This window comes from Chaetura pelagica, unplaced genomic scaffold (genome assembly GCF_000747805.2).
Source record: "Chaetura pelagica isolate M959 unplaced genomic scaffold, ChaPel_1.0 scaffold207, whole genome shotgun sequence".
Lineage (NCBI taxonomy): Eukaryota > Metazoa > Chordata > Aves > Apodiformes > Apodidae > Chaetura > Chaetura pelagica.
The window spans coordinates 1,172,540-1,190,572 of record NW_009953929.1 but is presented as its reverse complement, the minus strand read 5'-3'; the positions used below and the strand labels follow the sequence as shown (position 1 = coordinate 1,190,572).

Sequence of the window (18,033 nt, the reverse complement as noted above, 5' to 3'; positions counted from 1 at the left end):
TTCCTGCTAGGAAATGGCAGAGGAGTAACCCAGATTGTAGTGCAAAATGTTATGCTCATAAGTAAGGGCCACTCATGGTTTGTAACTGTGATGTTGCACCTAGAAATCTAATCTGTGGTGGCTGATTCATAAGCCAACATGAGCAGCTTGCAGGAAGGGTGAGAGCCTCAGTGACTTTCAGGCGAGACTGCCTTAGGGGCTGTGCAGATGTACCTTGTGAGATGCTAACACTCAGTTAAGGTCTTACCTAATTTATAGTATTGATGGGTGATTATTGCAGCTGCTTCAAGGTGTACAATTATGAGTAACTGTCTGCTTACTTCCACATGTGCCTGGCCTCCCTTACCTCAAACAGGACTTGAGTGCTGTAATCTAGAAGTTGCTCTAAGCCTGCAGCAGGGCAGTGTGCATACACAGTGGTCCAGGCACCCCTGCTGTGGCTGGTTGCCCTTCCCGTTTGTGACATGAGTAATTGCTATAGTATCAATTTGTGTTTTGCAACTCTTATTACATCTGCATTGTGAAGTCTTGCCTCTTCCATTCTTGGAGGCAATAAGAGCCATGCAAGACTTGGAAAACTTGAAGCATGAACTGAGGATGACGTGAAGGAAAGCAGATTTATAGCTAAAATGTTGCACTAATCTGAACCCCATCTGTTTGGTACCCTGTCCTGGGAACAGATTTCAAAGTGGTTCAGAAATGCTAATATAGTACTGAAATTCTGATCTACTGTTAATGTCAAGTTTATTAAGAGATGTTTTTTACATATGTGAGTACATGACAGCTTGCTGGGAGGGATTTGTGTATTGTGTACACGAGGGTTGTATTTTTCAAATTAGAAGCTTAAAGTTCTGTTGATCATTAGGGCAGTACAGAATCCCAACATGCAAGTACAAGCACCTTCCAACAGTGCCTTAAGTAATGCCACTAACTTGTCAGGAAATCTCTGTGAAGACAATGCCATTCAGACTGAATAACTTTGGCTGGCACTTAGATCAAATGGAGAGATATTTTCCCTTTCTGGTTAAATCTGGCACAATAAGGATTGTGATTGATTGCTATTAAAAGCAATAAATCTTGCAAATGTAACTCAGCTTGCTTCTCAGGAGAGGCTGTGTTTGAGAGGAAGCTAGGGCTTGGGATTCCTGTGTGTCCTGTCTGTTGAACTGTGGAAATGTGTGCCAAGGGCTCCTTTCTTGTCTAGGAGCTCTGAGCCCGGTGTGCATCTTCTGTATCTCTTCTCAGACACCAACTGCATTTCAAATATGATGCCATTTTTTCTGATGCACCAATACTAAATGTACAAAAATCAAATCTCCCTAATTAAAACGTTTGTAGGTCTGGTTTAGTAACCGTCGTGCTAGATGGAGGAAGCAGGCAGGTGCCAATCAACTGATGGCTTTCAACCACCTGATCCCAGGAGGATTTCCACCCAGTGCCATGCCAACTTTGCCAACGTACCAGCTCTCTGAGCCCTCCTACCAACCCACCTCCATACCGCAAGGTACAGTAGCCAACAGGTACTTGGTTAAAATAGTGTTATTGGGGGTTTCTTGTGGTGATTCACTGTAGAAACACTTTCTTCTTGAAAGTGAAAAAACAGGTGTTTGCTAATTTAGGGTCTGAATCAGTGAGGACCTTGCAAGCCTGCTTATTTTAAGCATGTAGGAACTCAGGTTTGTTTTGCTGCAAGAAAGGGCTGGTTATGTGTGGAGGATGCTAGCTAGAGAAACAGTAGCCTCCTGCACAATGTGGGGTGCAGCATTTGGTGAAGCAATGTACACATTTCCCTACCCTTTCTCTGTGCTGGATGCTGGGGAAGGAGGTAGCAGGGTTTTTTTGTTGTCTTTGTTGTTTTTTATAATGATGCTCTGGGAACTTCTGTGATTACTTGCAATATTTATCTGATTATGGAAAAAAACCAGCTATTCTGACCATCTTCTTTCACATGAGATAGTAGCAAGTCTCATTTTGGTTAAAATGTGCATTAAACTTAACAGAAATTCTATGAACTTTCATGGATTTGGGGAGGAGGGAGCCAGATCTTCAAATCTAAGCTATGCTAGGTTTTACTGATAATGAAAGACCTTATAGGTGAGTTTTTGTGAGACAAGTTACTGTGTTCTCCTTGCTCCCTCCTTGAGATTCGGATTCTAACTGTTGGTGAATGTTTTTGCCAGGCCACATTTTAATTAAGGGAATTTAGCAAAGCCCAGGGCTTCTCCCATCCATTTCTATGTCTACTACAAATCATGCCAGAATGTCTGGGCTGTGACCAGGAGAAGAAAGCCTGCAGGCTTTTAAAGCTTTTCATTTTATAATACATATTAAAAACATATTTATATCTTATATATGTTAGATATGGAAATCTTAATTTTCTTAGCAATTCTGAACTGCATGTACTCACTAAGGATTGTCTGAAAACTGTCTGTGAAAATTTTTAGTCTTTTCAGAGCTGTTATGTAACTTATCTGGCCAGTTAAATATCCAGCAATACTAAAGACTTATCTTTTTATTTAACCAGTATTTACATGCAATTCTTGATGCAATTCTGTCAAGTTGGGTTTCACATGATGAACTTATTATGCCAGAAAGAAAGGAGGAAAACGTATCAACATGTTTCTTTTGCTTCCAGCGGTGTCTGATCCAAGCAGTACCGTCCACAGACCTCAGCCTCTCCCTCCAAGCACTGTGCACCAAAGCAGTCTCCCTTCAAATCCAGAAAGCAGCTCTGCCTATTGCCTACCCAGCACCAGGCATGGATTTTCCAGCTATACAGACAGCTTTGTGCCTCCGTCCGGGCCCTCCAATCCCATGAACCCTGCCATTGGCAATGGCCTTTCACCTCAGGTCAGTCTTGTGTTTTCAGACAGAGGATTTGCTGTATACCAGAACCAAAGAGTCTATTCCCTCAGGCCACAGTATAATGAATTGCCAAATTTAAACCATAATGTATTCTTTATACAAGCCACATGATTTTGGTTTGCTAGTTTCCTTCTTTTTTTTAAATTTTTTTCCTCATACTGGCTGAATCAAAAGTCATAGTTTATATTTAATTTCAGGTGATTTATAATGTTATCATGCAGATTTCATGTTTACATTCAGTTGTCAAGTGTTTATAAAGTACTGCTATTTTCCTACAGATCCATGGCTAGACACAGGAAGTAGATGATGTAGTTTTTCTAGAAATGAAATGTATCTTTATGACAATCTCACCAAGGTTTGGCCAAATGGTTCAGGAAAATTACAGACAAGTTGTACAAGGAGAGTTCCAAGGGCTGAGCAGTACACAGCGAGATGAGCCGTAATCGAGTTATAAATACATAAATTAGGAGTATTACTGCTCTTTGGCAATATATAAATCCATGAATACCATAATTGTTTTTCTAATTTGCATGAGCTCCTTTTAGGAAATCATGTTAATAAATTGCCTTGATAATTGAGTGTCAAAAGGTTGGCTAAATTTTCCTACAGGCAGCATCTGTCTGAAGCTGAAATTATTAGCCAAAGCTTGATTAGATGGCACTTTATTTTATTAGCAAGAGCCTTGCCCAGGTGCTTGGAAAGAGATGTCCACTAAATTCTGAGAAGTTACAAAGAGAGTGCAATCTATAATTACCATCAGGAATCTCTTCAGGGCTGAAAGTGAGAATTTTAACAGCTTTGTCTTCTTTCTACCCTTTTTTCCTCTCGCTGGTTAGAAAAACGGAGAGAAGCTCAGAATGACACAAATGAAAAACGAAAAGACAATTATACTCAATTACACAGTAATCACTGACTATCACCACTGCCTAAGCAGGGAGAGGGCATTCTAATAGGCAGAAAATGAGATTTTAATGGCACAAAGGGTGGCCAAAGTAACGACTCGTATATCTTTGCCTCCTTCGTTTTCTTCAACTTGTGGTTTGCATCTCGGGAGTACAGTTCCTGGTTCCTGTGCAACGGTGATAACTCTGTGCAGCTGAAAAGTTCAAAGGCACTAGAGTTGAAAAGAATGAATAACAAAGGCAATGAAATAAACATTTTTGCCTAAAGGCAAAAGTTCATAAACCCTTTTTTGTAACAGTAAATGTAATTAAGTTTCACAGATTCCTATAGCATAGAGTGGGGTACAAAACTTTATGGCTTGAAACCTCAGGAAAAAAATACCAACAGAAAAACAAACGGATGTACTTCCAAGAAGACTTGAATGGATTTTTCTCTAAAGAATTCTGATTTCCAAATGCAATCTCCAGCAAAAGGCATGACATTATAGTAGTTGCTGCTTTTATTTTTAATGGCCAGCTTCATAGTGTGTGAGGCTTCCACAATTTTTTGATATACACATCTTTCTGGGATTCTGCATTGATCCATCAGAAGAGGTTGTTAGCATCAGTTTAAGTGTATGTTGGTTCTGGCTATGGAAAATGTGATTTTATTTTTTTTCCTTTCACAAAGCTTTTGTTTTCTGTGGCACAGAAGTGGAGCACAACAGTAGAGAAATGTTGTGATGTCTGGGCAAAGCGGCATAAAAAAGTGAGGGCAAGTTTCCTTCCCCCAAAATCTTGCTATTTGAGGTTTAATATAATCAAAAAGAGATCACAGAGCAGATTAAACGTCTTTAATCAGTTACTGTGCTTCTTTACACCCTGTCTTTATGGTTTGAAATCTCTGTATTTTGTTGTTATTCCTTAGACTTTTGAAACCTTTTCCTGTCCCAGTGCCTAGAGCTCCTGTCCCTATCCTGCATCTCTTCCAGGTTTAGGAGAAGGCTGATCACTCAAAAGCTGATGTTGTATTAATCCCTGAATGCAGACAGGAGATCACTTATAGCCGTGTCGGTTTTGAACAGCTTTGTGGCAACTGAATGATCACCTTCAGTGGCTGGTAAAGATCTTTCCATCAAACAAGCAAACCAAAAACCCAGCCTTAAGTTCATGCAGTGTTACCAGAAGTTCCCCTAAAAAATGTTAGGGTCAAAAGAATGATTTAGGGAAATTTATAAAACTTATGTGTATACAAGCTGATATACCTAGGTTTGATACAGCCTCAAATACGTAAATTATGTGCAACAAATGGTGAGACTCTGTGCTTTGTGCCTGAAGGAGCAGCCTCAGACTTGGGTCATGTAGGTGCAGTGTTACTGTGTGTGAAGTGCCCCACAGCCCTGAGGTGTGTCACAATGCATCCCCTTGTCACCCTTCCTTGGGGCTCTTCCTGCAGGCACCCAGGTGGCCACGAAGTCAAAATCCAGTTCTGTGTTGGGGTTTGCATGAAGAGAGAATCTGAGTGGGTGTGCTGCAGTGCCCTGCCTGTGTGCATGGAATTTAGATGAGAAGGAAAGAAGGTCTCTTTACGAGCCGGTGGATTTTTGACCACAATAAATCTGGGTGTGTGAGCAATTAACATAATGTTTCCACCCATCAGTGTCCTCTCAGGCAAGAGCTCTGGATGTATTGTGTGTAAAGCTGAATTTATGGGGACTAGAGGGGGGAGGGTGAGCTTCTTCTGAAGCCCAAATAATCTTTTGTAATTATAAAAAAAACAACCCTCAGAACATGCAGAACAAAATCTAATATTAAGATTCAAGGGATCACATTTTTACCAGACTTAAAACTCTTTTTCTCCTTGGACTTCAATTGATTCGAAATGAAGATCTGATGCTCAGACCCCTGGAGAAGCTTTATCTTCCTCACAGGGTGTTTCCTTTCTAAGTTTGTTCTTGAGTATGATGGAGAAAGATGTTTCAGGCAAGCACTGGGTGAAGGCAGAGGAGAAGTAGACATGGCTTGGGTGTTGTAATTTTGTTTTTTATCTTGTTAGCCAAGAACTTGCAAGTTAAAGAAAATTGTATGTTTTGGTCAGGTTTAGGAAGCAGAATGCTCGATAACATGCCTGTCTTGCAGAGAAATAAAATGTTGTTCCTGTTTAATAGGAGTCCCACCTTGTTAATACTATTTGGCACTTTTAAAATACTGAGACAAGACCTGGAGCTCTGTTTCAGATGACTGACTGTTCTTCTGGTTTATCTGATTTACTCATTGCTACCTGACTGGTGAGAGAATCTCTGTTTTACAGACCCGCAAAGGGTGAACTTATGCTAGAATAAACCAGGGATTAATGCCTTGGAGAAGTGGTAGCCGGGAGTGTCCTTGTTTGTATTTTATGGAAAAGCAAGCAAACTGCAAGCATGCCACCTCAGCCAGAGCTCTTGAAATACAATGTCAGAACAGAGATTATTAGTGTGTAATATATGTAAATTGCATATTTTTGTGTTTTCTATGCCTATTATGCAGCTTCTTCACTTTCATGCATACATTTACGGGAATACTGTATTTTCTTTTCAAATTAGGTCTCAGTTGCTCAGTGTATTTTCTTTTAAAAAACACTTGTTAACTCAAAATTATTAGGGAGAAGCATATTAATGTGTTAATGTTTGTGTATGTGACTTGAGTGTGCCTCTAGGCTGGCATGTCACTGTCTGATCTTGGCATTAACAGTCATCACCAGTTCTTCTGTGGAAAGCAGAACAACGACTGCAAAACCACTTGTCTCACAACTGCAGGTGTATGGTCTTACTAGAGAGCAGATTGTTTTTAAGACAGGATATCAATATTTTGAACTGCTTCATTTGAGATAAGGAAAGAAGCTTTTCCAGTGTACATGGGCATCCCTTGACACCCTCATGTGTTTTTTATTAGTGTCAAGGCAGCAGAGCTTGCTCTGAGCCAGGCAGTTCAGGCACTTGGCTAGTTTTGAAGCATGCACTTTCCAACTGCCCCTCCATCCAGATGCTCTGTTCCAGTGCTGCCCATGAGGCCATTTGCTTCCTACATTTGACCTGTAGGATACCCAGACTTGAGCAGTACTGCAGTGTCAGGTTTTTAATGGAAAGACAACAAATGTGCATAACCTGTTTCTTGCTGGACATATTTTTTTTCCTTCTTGTCCTCCAGAAAGCTTCTCAGATCTTTTTCCTCTTCCTTGTTATCTTCCTCTGTGATTGAGTCAAACCAGTAACTTTAAAGACTGCAGTTTAAAAATGGGAAGTGGATTGAATGTTGAATGGATTCTGTGAAAGATCTTAACAGTCTATAACAAAGTTTGCAGTTCTCATGCCTTTATCTGGAGCTCAGGAATAATCTTGATAAGAAAATTCCAAACTTTCTCAGAACAGCAGTAAAGATGCAAGCTGTTTCAAGGTTTCCTTCTTCTACTGTCAAAACATTTCACTGCCTGAGTTTCAGAATTATCCTGTAATTATTTTTGGTGAGTTAGATCTTAGGCAATTGGCTTTTCTTAAGTCTTTGAGAGCACTTGGTTTTCATTAGCTGGAAGTATGGATCTGATGGCAGCTGTCAAATCAGTTAGATTTGTTCATATTGTCTTGTTAACTCTGCTTTTAAGGGAAACACAGGAACCAGTGGCTAAAAACTTGCACTCCCTCGTTAAGAGGGGCAGGAGAGGGGAAAAAACCCCAACTGTTAATTTATTTTACTTTTTCTTATGTCCTCTGTTGAATTACTGTCCAACTGGTTGTCCTCAGAAATATTCCATTTGGCTACAAGTTCCACACCAATGAGAAGCTCAATATCTTTGTGGCAATGAACTTGGCTTTGAGAGCTCTTTGCTAAATGACCCAAGAACATGAGACAGAGGTCAGGGATTTCTTTGAGGAAGAAAGTCAATTTCCATGATATAATTTCCATGAGCACAAATTTTGGTTTGTGTTTTTTTTAAAAAAAGTTCAGCCAATGGCATTGATTATTTATGTTTCTGTAGTGGGTGCAAGTAGGTGGGATCAAATAGATTAATAAGAGTTACTGTGCAAGAATAATAGTTATTAGTGGCAATATGGCATTATTTTAAATATTACAGTAATATATTCAATTATGATTATATTTAATTTATATGTATTATAATTATACACTATTTGACATAATAAAATATATTAATATAACAATAGCAATTTAAAAGCGTCCTTGGATTTTGAATGTCTGCCTTAACTTCTGTCTCTGGCCTCTGGTTTTCTTCTTCATCTATGACAAAAAAGTTTGGGGTGAGGTGGGCTTCAGCCTTCAAAAATAGATCTGTTACAGCTCAGAAATCTTACATGGAGAGATAAAAAAACCCCTCTGGACTTTTCTGGAAATCTAAGACAATTGTACTGTGTAACTACAAGAGGATAAATGTTTAGAATACAGTTTAAAATATGGATACCCTAAATACAAAAATGTAACAGTAAAATGACACTATACAGAAAACATCTCAGTTTCTGGGTTTTCTTAACCCCTTTTTAATGATATTGCTTACAAAACTGACCTTCTTCCATAATAATTTGTACCATTTTAGAATACACACAGGCTGAGTATTCAGTGTCACTGTAGCTCTTAAAATTTATTTTTTTAAAAAAAAATTTTTGCTAGGGGTAGAAGTTCAGTTTGAACCTCTTGTTAAGTGAAAGTATGAGTCAGCCCTTCCTGGGGCATATGACTGGCATGCATTGATGAACTTGTAATTATTTAATTTATGAAATAGAGATATTAACAGGAATCTGAATACTTGCTTGTTTCTTCAATTAAGGACTGATATGTGAATGAGAATTTTGTAATGAGTAATCACAGGTGGCTCAAGTGAGATACCTGGGTTGGTTTTCTTAATGGGCAGAAGCCTTCTTTATAGTTTTGGATTGAGTTTGAAGGTGGGAAGAGTTCACAGACAAGCAGCAACATAATCTCAAATTAAGCCTTGTTATGAATTGTTGTAACTAATACTGCCATATTTAAGCATTTAAACTCACGAGTCTACAGTCTCTGAGACTATCTGAAAAAGTTTTGAGATGTTTAATTTTATGTATACACATTTATGTATTCATATACATATTAAATTGTGATTATATGTTCCTCTTTGGGCTGTTTTTCAGTTGTCTTGATGTTTTTGAAGCTTTTCCATATAACCAGGAGCTAGATAATGAGCTTGTCTTTGAATTATTTTGATAATGTTACTTGTGATTCCATGATCTAGCACCTGAAAAATGACAAGTTCAGTGACAGACTGTGATAATGTTGTGAACATAAGTAATCTCCTGCAGATAAAAATATAATTCCTAAAGGATCAAGTTATACTCTTAATTACCCTAAATATACACCAGTGCACCTTCTCTAGTTTCAGTGCGGCTACCACTGATGTCTAGTACTGTGAAATCAGCATGAGGTCCCATTTGATATGAGTATGCAGAAGGTCAGATCATCAGATGTTCAAAGTTAGTGTATTTGCTCCCATTTTCATTAGCCAAACTTGTCCTTCCAAGTGCCTGCCATTTGGCAGGGAGATGCTGTCTGTTGGGTTTCCTCATGTATTTGGCAGAAATATTCGTTTATATGAAAAAAAATCAGCAGCATGGTTCTAGGATCCTATAGATATAGGTCCATGTAGCTAATTAATTTTAATTAATCTTCTAAAATGTCTCATTCTAATGCATTAGAACTATCTTTTTTGTGTTCCTGTGCAATATTTTGGTTTTGAGAGATTTTTCTACAATGAGAGGAGCTAACAGCAGGTAATGCCATTCATCTCGGAAGAAGTTTGAAATTTTCAGTGTTAGTGATGAATGAGGGTATCTGACCCACATCTGTTTTACATTAGAATGGAACATTGCCCTGACATTGTTAGGAGCATTTGTCAAGATTCCCTGGACAGAGCTTCTGTAAATTACATGCTGCAAATGTGTCAGGGTCAGATAAGAGGATATCATTAACTCCACTAAAGTTTACTCGTGATTCTGTCAGTTCAACTTAATACGTTAACTGCCCACAATTTTCCTTGAGCTGTTTCATTAAATCCTTCACTCACAGGAGGAGGAAAAAAAAGTATCACTGTACCCAAAAATATTGCACATGTTCTTTTCTCATAAATCATATTAATTGCAGGCCTGGTCACAAAGCATATTAAATGCAGGCATGCGTAAATGAATTAAAACATATGAGAATTTTATTGTGCTGATGGTAGGTCCTACATCCTAAAATACCAACCATGTTAACAGGCATGTTTCATTTAAATACAATAAACTTTTTCTCAGTTTAATGGCCTTTATTTTGTTGATAATAGTAATGTTTTCTAATAGCTGATAATGGGCCAGATGTGGTGTACGTGGTCTTTTAAGGCTTTCATCACTCATTTTCTCCTTCTCTTCCTGAATCATATCCTCAGCTAGTGATGCTGTGCTCTCCCCACCAGCAAGGGATTTGTCCTAATGAATATTTTGGATTGCTTGGCTTGTGCTCCCTGAAAATTTTCTGTAGAGTTTGGTTGTTGCAGTTCACTGTGTTCTCTTTGCTTATTCCTAATGGCACCTTTGTTTTCTAATATAATAGAATTATTTTATCAATGATATATACTGCCTGTTGTTGTATTAGCTCAAAGGCTCTCTATTCATGTTTCTGCATGTGCTTTTTAAAACAATGAGAACACAATATATGTAGCCAAAAAACTTCCATCCAGATTTTTTTTTGCATTTATAGGACTTCTTTTCTAAAAGAAATTGAGTTGTTAAAGCAGCATTTGATTCAAGGTGTTCGATCAGCCCTTGATTTTTCTTTCACCTTCTTTGCGATCCTGATCAGAGAGGCTGACAATTACTACCTTGGCTTTCCCAAATTCAGAGGGAAGTACATATTTTCTAGTAATTTGGATGGTAAATGGATTGAGTACATTTATTTCCTTCTTTGTTGTAAAACAATCAGATGCATTTACCAATTTAAAGCTATGTTGTTTCATACAATCAGAAGATTGATTTGCAAAATTCAGGTCTTTGCATGTGTCTTGTATACCGCTAGACAGAGGGTGCTGAGCATCTTGCAGACATGGCCTATTAATGACTTTGTAATTGATTAGGTGAAAGTCAGCCATGCCCTTCCTGTAACTCCTTGTATGGGTGATAAGGTCATGGCACATACCATATGAAAGACTTCTGCCCTGAGGTAACTTCCCTTATAGCTTTCAAAACAGACATGACCAAAAATCTAATTATTTAGATACTAATCAACTGCAGGAAGATTCTGAAGGCCTCTGAAGAAGATATTTCTGAGATGGTTACTGTTTAGACTTCAGTTTTCCCCACCTGAGAGACACAGAACTGTCAGTTCTGCTCCAAAATGTCTATTAGGTGCACATGTGCTTAATAAAAAGATGCCTAAAGACTTGTATTATCTGATTAATTTAATTTTTTTAAAGTAAACTTAATCAAATGCTAATTTTAGTTTGTCAGAAGAGAAATCTTTATCCAAATATAGATGCTACCAAAAATTGAGTGGTTTTTCAGATCCCATTAGGATTTAAGTTTAAATTTCAAGGCTAATCTCTAAAAATACCTTCCAATCCTAAAGTTTTTGAGCTTGCTGCTTTTGCTGGAAAAGTCCAAATGATGTTGTCACGGGCTGCATTCTATTGGAAATATTAAACAGAAAAATGTATCGTTTCAGTACATAGTTGGTAAAATATCTATATGCCCAACTTGGCAATTGGTCCTGAAAGTCCAGGAGGAGGCAATGAGTGATGGGAGAGCACTCACACAGTAATGATTGCCGGGGGCTGTGTGACAGGAGCCCAGCACCTTCTCCCTGCCCTTGAACTTGGAACAGAACCTGGTGAAGCCCCATCAGTGTCAGTATCACATAGGTGTTATGCAGGAACGGAAAGGGCTGTATATTCAGTTCAGATTTCTCATAAACCAGGTGTGCTTTAAACTGTAGTCAAAACTATGATACTTGTAATATGTTCCAAAGTAGTAATTTTCAAAGTGAACATTTAAGTTAAGCTATGTTTTTTCTGGATCTTTTCTTTTAACTCTGTTAGTGTTAAATTTAAAGGACCAGGATTAAAATAACTTAAGGGAACATAAATTCTAATATTGCATCTTGCTGATGTAACATCAAGGCATTAAGCGTGTTGGATTTTCAGGATAATATTTTCTACAGCTGTAAGTAAAAGATTTGTAATTCATAAACAGAAAATCTTTTAAAAATAAGTTTTAGAAATGTTAATATTATCAGGAAACTATTTTTAGAAGAAGAAGAAGTTGAGAGCCCAGTTATTTCAGCTTTTAGGGGTCTGTAAGACAAAATGCTGTGCAGGTTGCTGTACAAATAATATTTTTTTTAAAAATCTGTGGCAATTCCAGAGATTTTTGGGTTTTATTAATCTCATCTTTTAATAGGTTTTTGCATGAAAAAGATTGGAAGTAAATGGAAAATATTTTATAGTCCAAATAAAAATTCTTTTTTTTTTTTTTGTTTTGTTTTTGTTTTTCACTAAAATGTAAAGGAATGAATGTAAATATGTTTTGAAACTTCTTTTTGCATTAATACTTCATTTTGTGAGACATCCAGAAAATACCATCAGTTACACTAATTTTTTTCTTATTGAAATAAGTGAACATTCTAGTGCTGTAAGTAGTGATTGAACTTCTTTCTCAGCATTTCTTTTTCCTGTGAGATGTTTTGGGTGTAGCTGGAGCAGAGATGTTTTGTGTTCTTGATGCTGGTATTGGGGTGTCTCCTTTTGAAGTACTCTGTGCATCTTGCTGTGCTCCTTATCAGACATAAGACACAGATCTTCTTTCCTATGTAAATAATGATCATTGGGACTTTTAAAATTTATTTATTAAAAACCTCAGAGCTTGGACCACAAACTGCTTATAAAAATAATAATCCTTTTTCTTTTGCGATAGAAAATCAATACAATTCAAGAAGGAACACCAGAGCTTTAGGAACCAGACCTGTTCATATGAGTATAAGTTTATTCTCTACAAAATAGACTCCAATTTTAATAACTTGTTTGTTTGTAGTAGGAAGTGTAGTAAAGCAAAATTATTATCAAATAGCATATATCAGGTATTTGTAGTGTCTTTTTGGAGGAAGAACAACCTGTAAATTTTCAGAATACACTGTTTAGCAGAAGCTGTACACTGTTCATCTGTTATAAGCTCTAGACTATTTCTCAGGCATTGAAGCACAATTTAGTCAATCAGAAGCAATTCTCTCAGTAGTACTTATTTTTAAAATGTGTTATGGAGATGTGCCAGGAAAGGCAATGCACGTTGATCTATAGTGCAAGTGATTTTTGTACAATAACTTATCACTGTCACTTCCTTCCCTTCTTGCTTTTGAAATTGTTTTTGCTTTTCTACTACAAATTATGGCCTAGAGGGCTTGGCTTTTGTAGGGACAAGCACGAATTTTCCAGATATCTCTTTTCAACTAATTTTGACTGTTGATTTAATAACTGTTCATGTAGAAGCAGCTTATTAACAAAGCCTGTCACCTTGAGGCTGGTCTGGAACACTTGATCATTTCTGTGTCCTGTAACTCAATGGTCTAAGCTGTGGACTGGTGTGACCAGCACATTGCTCTTTCATGTTCATTCCATCACAGGCCAGCACACAGGGCATGCAACAGCAGGAGTTTCAGTTGCTCTGCCCCTTCCCCATGCACTGATCTTGTGCTGGGTGCTGGAATTCTTTGTTACTTCTATTGGTTGTGTTGCTGTGATCTGCTTCAAATTAGTTTCACTTTATTGACTGCTGATCGAGAAAGAAAAAATTGTGAGCTTTTCCACAGATTTTCTATGTTTGCAGACCATGCGGGACAGTGTGGCTCAAGAGCCACTACTTGTTTCTTATTCTCTTAAAATTGAGTTCTCAAGGATTAAACATCTGCAGAGATCCCAGCTGGGGCATGGGAGGATCAGGCACACTAAAATAAGTTGTTAAACTGTTGTTTTCCTTATTTGCCTTTGAGATTGCTTTTTATTAGTTGTTAGCCATCACTTATTTTAGTGGATGATGCAACCAAATTCTAGTTCTTCTTTAGATTAGATATTCAAAGCATGGTTTAAATACCAAGTCTACCTATTTTAGGAAATCAAATGACAGACCTGAGAACTCCTGTGGGCTCTGTAAGTGATGTGGTTCTTCCCCTATTGTAACTCTATTATTCAACCTTTTATTTTAGGTAATGGGACTCCTGACTAACCATGGTGGGGTGCCTCACCAACCCCAAACTGATTATGCCCTGTCCCCTTTAACTGGGGGCCTGGAGCCCACCACCACTGTGTCAGCCAGCTGCAGCCAGCGGCTAGAGCACATGAAGAGCTTGGACAGCCTGCCAACATCCCAGTCCTACTGCCCCCCGACCTACAGCACCACGGGGTACAGCATGGACCCTGTCACGGGCTACCAGTACGGACAGTATGGACAAAGTGAGTACTGGGACACTGGCTTTGTGAAGTGCAATACTGAACCTGGTTATCAACAGCCCATATTTTCTGTTTGTAACAAAGAAAATTATGAGCAGAGATCCTAAGGGCTGTCGGCCACTTCTCTCCAAAGCTGAGCGGAGTGCACTGGTGAGATAGCTGTGTTGGAGCAAGATTTCTGCTGCATAATTATTTTCTCAAGTGATGTCAACAACATCTTGATGTTATTAATTGTTGAGACATGAAACCTGATTGCCATTAGGTAAAACATAAGGGTTGTCCAAAATGAAATAACCACTGGCATTCCAATATTAGAAACACATGTTCTTAATGAGGTCAGCTCAAGAATCATTACAGTGTATAATCCCAGATACATAGAGTTTTGTCAAACTTGTCCTAGGAATAAAAATATTAGTCCCTTTACTTTGATATATCAGTATTAAATATGACAATGTCAACCTGTAGTTGGCATGGCCCCATGCTGTGAGGTTGTCACAGCATGACTTAAAAAGCTTCTTTTGCTTTTTTGCAGGTGCCTTTCATTATCTGAAGCCAGATATTGCATAAATGAACTGTCCACTTCAAGTTAAAGCTGGTCTTGTTTTCCGGTCTCACTCCAAGGCTTGGATGCGAGGGATCTTCTCAACACACTGCAGTCTACACTGGGGCAGCCCCACTGAGAGAAGCAGGCTTGTTATGTTCTCTCCAGTCATAGCTTTTAGTAGACTTTTGAAGGCTGGACAAAGCTACACAGAAGAAAAAGGCCAAAAGCAATAATGAATAAATAAATGCAACATGGTTCATTATGAGTGGGTATACAAAACAGAGCAGTATTTAATATCACTACCTGGCAAAACATTCCATTTTTTGTTGTTGAAATTATTGTGCATTGATTGGGACAAACAGAACATTTTGAAACTTGGAGCAGCTGAGCTCTGTGTATTGACTTGTCTGACATCCAGTGCTGGCTTTAGTCTAACTTTTAAAAACTGCTCTGTTTCCAAAGCAAGGACAGGCAAACCTCTTTCATTTTACACACTGGAAATTGTCATCAAGAGGAAACGTCACAGTCCAGAGAAAGCTATGATAAGTGCAAAAGACTTCCTGAGCAACTTACTGGTTACCTTACCACACTTTTGTAATCATGTTGTCAATAAATCTCACTTGCAAGTTTTGTTTTACCAGAAGGCAAGATCTTGTGTAACATGTAAAACAGATTTTATCTTTTGGTATGTGGAGTTTTCCTAGTCTGTTGTACCTTTTTGAGCAAACATGGGAGAAAAATAAATCAACAACACGACAGATTTTTCACAACTGCCTAGCAATGTGCAATACTGTGTACCTCACACAAGCTTTGGGATCATCCAAAGTCATATAGATAGAATCAGAACTATATTTTTGCAGGTACTTTTATTTTTGCAGTGCATGATTCCTGACGATCAAATGCAGAAATGTTGCAGTGTGCTGGACAACTAAAATCCAGCTTGTTTCTCATGATTTAAAGGTCATTTTCAGGAAACAATACGAAGAAATAATTACGTTTACATTTTTTAGTGCCATACAGGACATGGACAGAGATGGACCTGTATTTGACACATTTGTTTAAATTATACAGTGATATCCAATATAGAAACTATAATTATAGGAACCAAGGTTTACAAGAAGTTTGCATTGTGACATTTTAGAATGTCAATAAATTTGTGTTTTGTGATGTTGAGAGGAAGATGAAGATGGAAGGCGGTGTTATTTATTTCTCTCTATTCTTGGAATGAAGGGGGAGGCAGAACACAAATACATTCCTTTTAGTGTTAAGGACTAAGAAGTAGTGAGTTAGACTAGGTTCAGTACAGAGGTTAGTTCACACATTGGTCTTAAGGGTGATGGAAAAATGAAATATCTTTGTGTTGCAGCCTCTACAACAACATGTGTTGTTAAAAAAACAAAAACAAACAAAAAACCAACAAAAAACAAAACCCAAACGTCTTTCATGTAAAAAGTTCAGTAAATATTTACTATTTATAATGAATAAACATTATGAAGACTTGCAAAGCACTGATGATTTTGTCCTAAAATGTAGTATTGTGCTAAATACATAGATACATTTTAATCTGAATATCATGAAGAAATAAACCATGTTATCTTCAATGCAAACTGTAGTCAGTATGTAAGTGTATTCTGCACACACCCCAGGGCTGCAGGAGCCTCTGTGCCCAGGTACTGCTCATCTGTAGCCCTGAGCTCTGTTTATTCATGAACTATGCATTCTTCAAGCGCTGCTGGTACCAGTAGTGCATCTTCCCAACAAGAAAAAAACATTGTGCTTTTACTGTGCATTTCAAATAAAAAAAAATAGGCTCAAAACCAGCACAAGTTGGACAACTGGGATGGCTTCATGCAATGTAAGGACTTTGTGATCAGTTATGGGTGGTATCTATCCTGAATTATTTTTTTTCTGTAGAAACCTGAAGAATTTTTCAATAGGCTTATACACAAGATGATTAAAACGTGACAAAGCCCCTTCAAAATGAATGGAGTAAGTTTTAGTGGCATGTCAGTGTGTGAGGAAACTGCTGCACATTAGGCTTGGTGGACAGTTCATTTCCTCACCATTTTGTGCAGGATGTGCCCACCTTACATTTCTTGCAGCTCCTATTTTGGTGTGAATTTTATTTTTTGTTTTATTCTTTTAACTCTAGCCCTCTTTCACTGGAAAAGGAAGGGATGTGCTTTTTGAAAAGAGGATATTAAGGAAATACTGAAAATTGGGTAGATATTTTTTCCTTCCAGTTTGTTTTCCTGTTATGCTTTTCATTTCTATGACAATCAAAATGTAAGTATTTTATGAATGTGTATCCTCTGCTCTAATCTGCTAATTTTTCAGATTTTTTCAATCTTGCTTCCCCTCCCTGAGGACTTGGATCTGGGCATTTGTCTTGTGCCCTAGGCTTGCTGCAAAGGCCAAATTAGCCTTTTTCCCCACTTGCAATCTCTTTACTGTAAAGTACAGGATAAAAGCCTGCTCGCTTGCACAGTTTGGCAGGGGATGATGTCTGTATGGTTGCTCCTTCACAGAAAGGGTCTATCTTTGTCACAGGATAATTGCAGAATGCCACTCTTGCTATCTGTCCTTTTGGGGAGTGGGATAGAGCTATAATTTCTCCTATCCTTGCAGTACTACTGGTGAAGTGTTTTCTTGACCCAAAGTTAGAGAGCAGATGTTTTGGCTGCTCCATCCTCTTTTCAGGTACCTCCTAAGCACTTCCTTGTGTGAGAGGTTACCATGGAGTAGGAGAACCTAGAAACAAGACAGATAAGGAGAAAATAATCTAGTCTTCTCAAAGGGAGCCACACAAGTGGGGAATCAGGATGAGATCTTGCCAGAGGAATTGAGGAGCCCAGGAGAGAAGAACTAGGCAATTTCCTGATTTATGATGCACCACAGGAGTCTTTGACAGAGTTATAAGGATTACTTGGGGTACTGCTGATCTCTTGTTATCGCTGTCAAGGCTGAAGAGATTCTTGGGAGCCACATGTTTCTAGCATATGAATCCTGACCACATGGAAAGTCAAAGGGGCATGAGCCCTGCATGGATATTGCATTCAACAGAAATGCCATGGAATAGCTCAGAGAAATGTGCTCATAGCAGTAGAGTTCAAAACCTTCTCACTGATGAGTGCACAAATGGTGGATCTCAGGGTTCTTCGTTGTTGTTCTTGTTACATGTTTTACAAGATGGCAATACATAACAACAGCTGCTTCGCTGCCTCTCATCTCATAGATACGAGAATTGGAAGCTCTCA

General features: G+C 38.2%; 1 protein-coding gene across 1 annotated transcript in view; it reads left to right on the top strand.

Annotated features, from left to right (window-relative positions):
* Window positions 1-14,889, top strand: part of PAX3 (paired box 3) — an 80,902-nt gene extending 66,013 nt beyond the window's left edge. Inside the window, exons 7-10 of the mRNA XM_010001653.1 lie at window positions 1,339-1,504; window positions 2,636-2,850; window positions 13,989-14,235; window positions 14,765-14,889. Of these exons, the coding sequence (XP_009999955.1) occupies window positions 1,339-1,504; window positions 2,636-2,850; window positions 13,989-14,235; window positions 14,765-14,799 (663 nt within the window). The 3' untranslated portion in view covers window positions 14,800-14,889. The remainder of the gene's footprint in view (window positions 1-1,338; window positions 1,505-2,635; window positions 2,851-13,988; window positions 14,236-14,764) is intronic.
* Window positions 14,890-18,033: the final 3,144 nt, after the last annotated feature.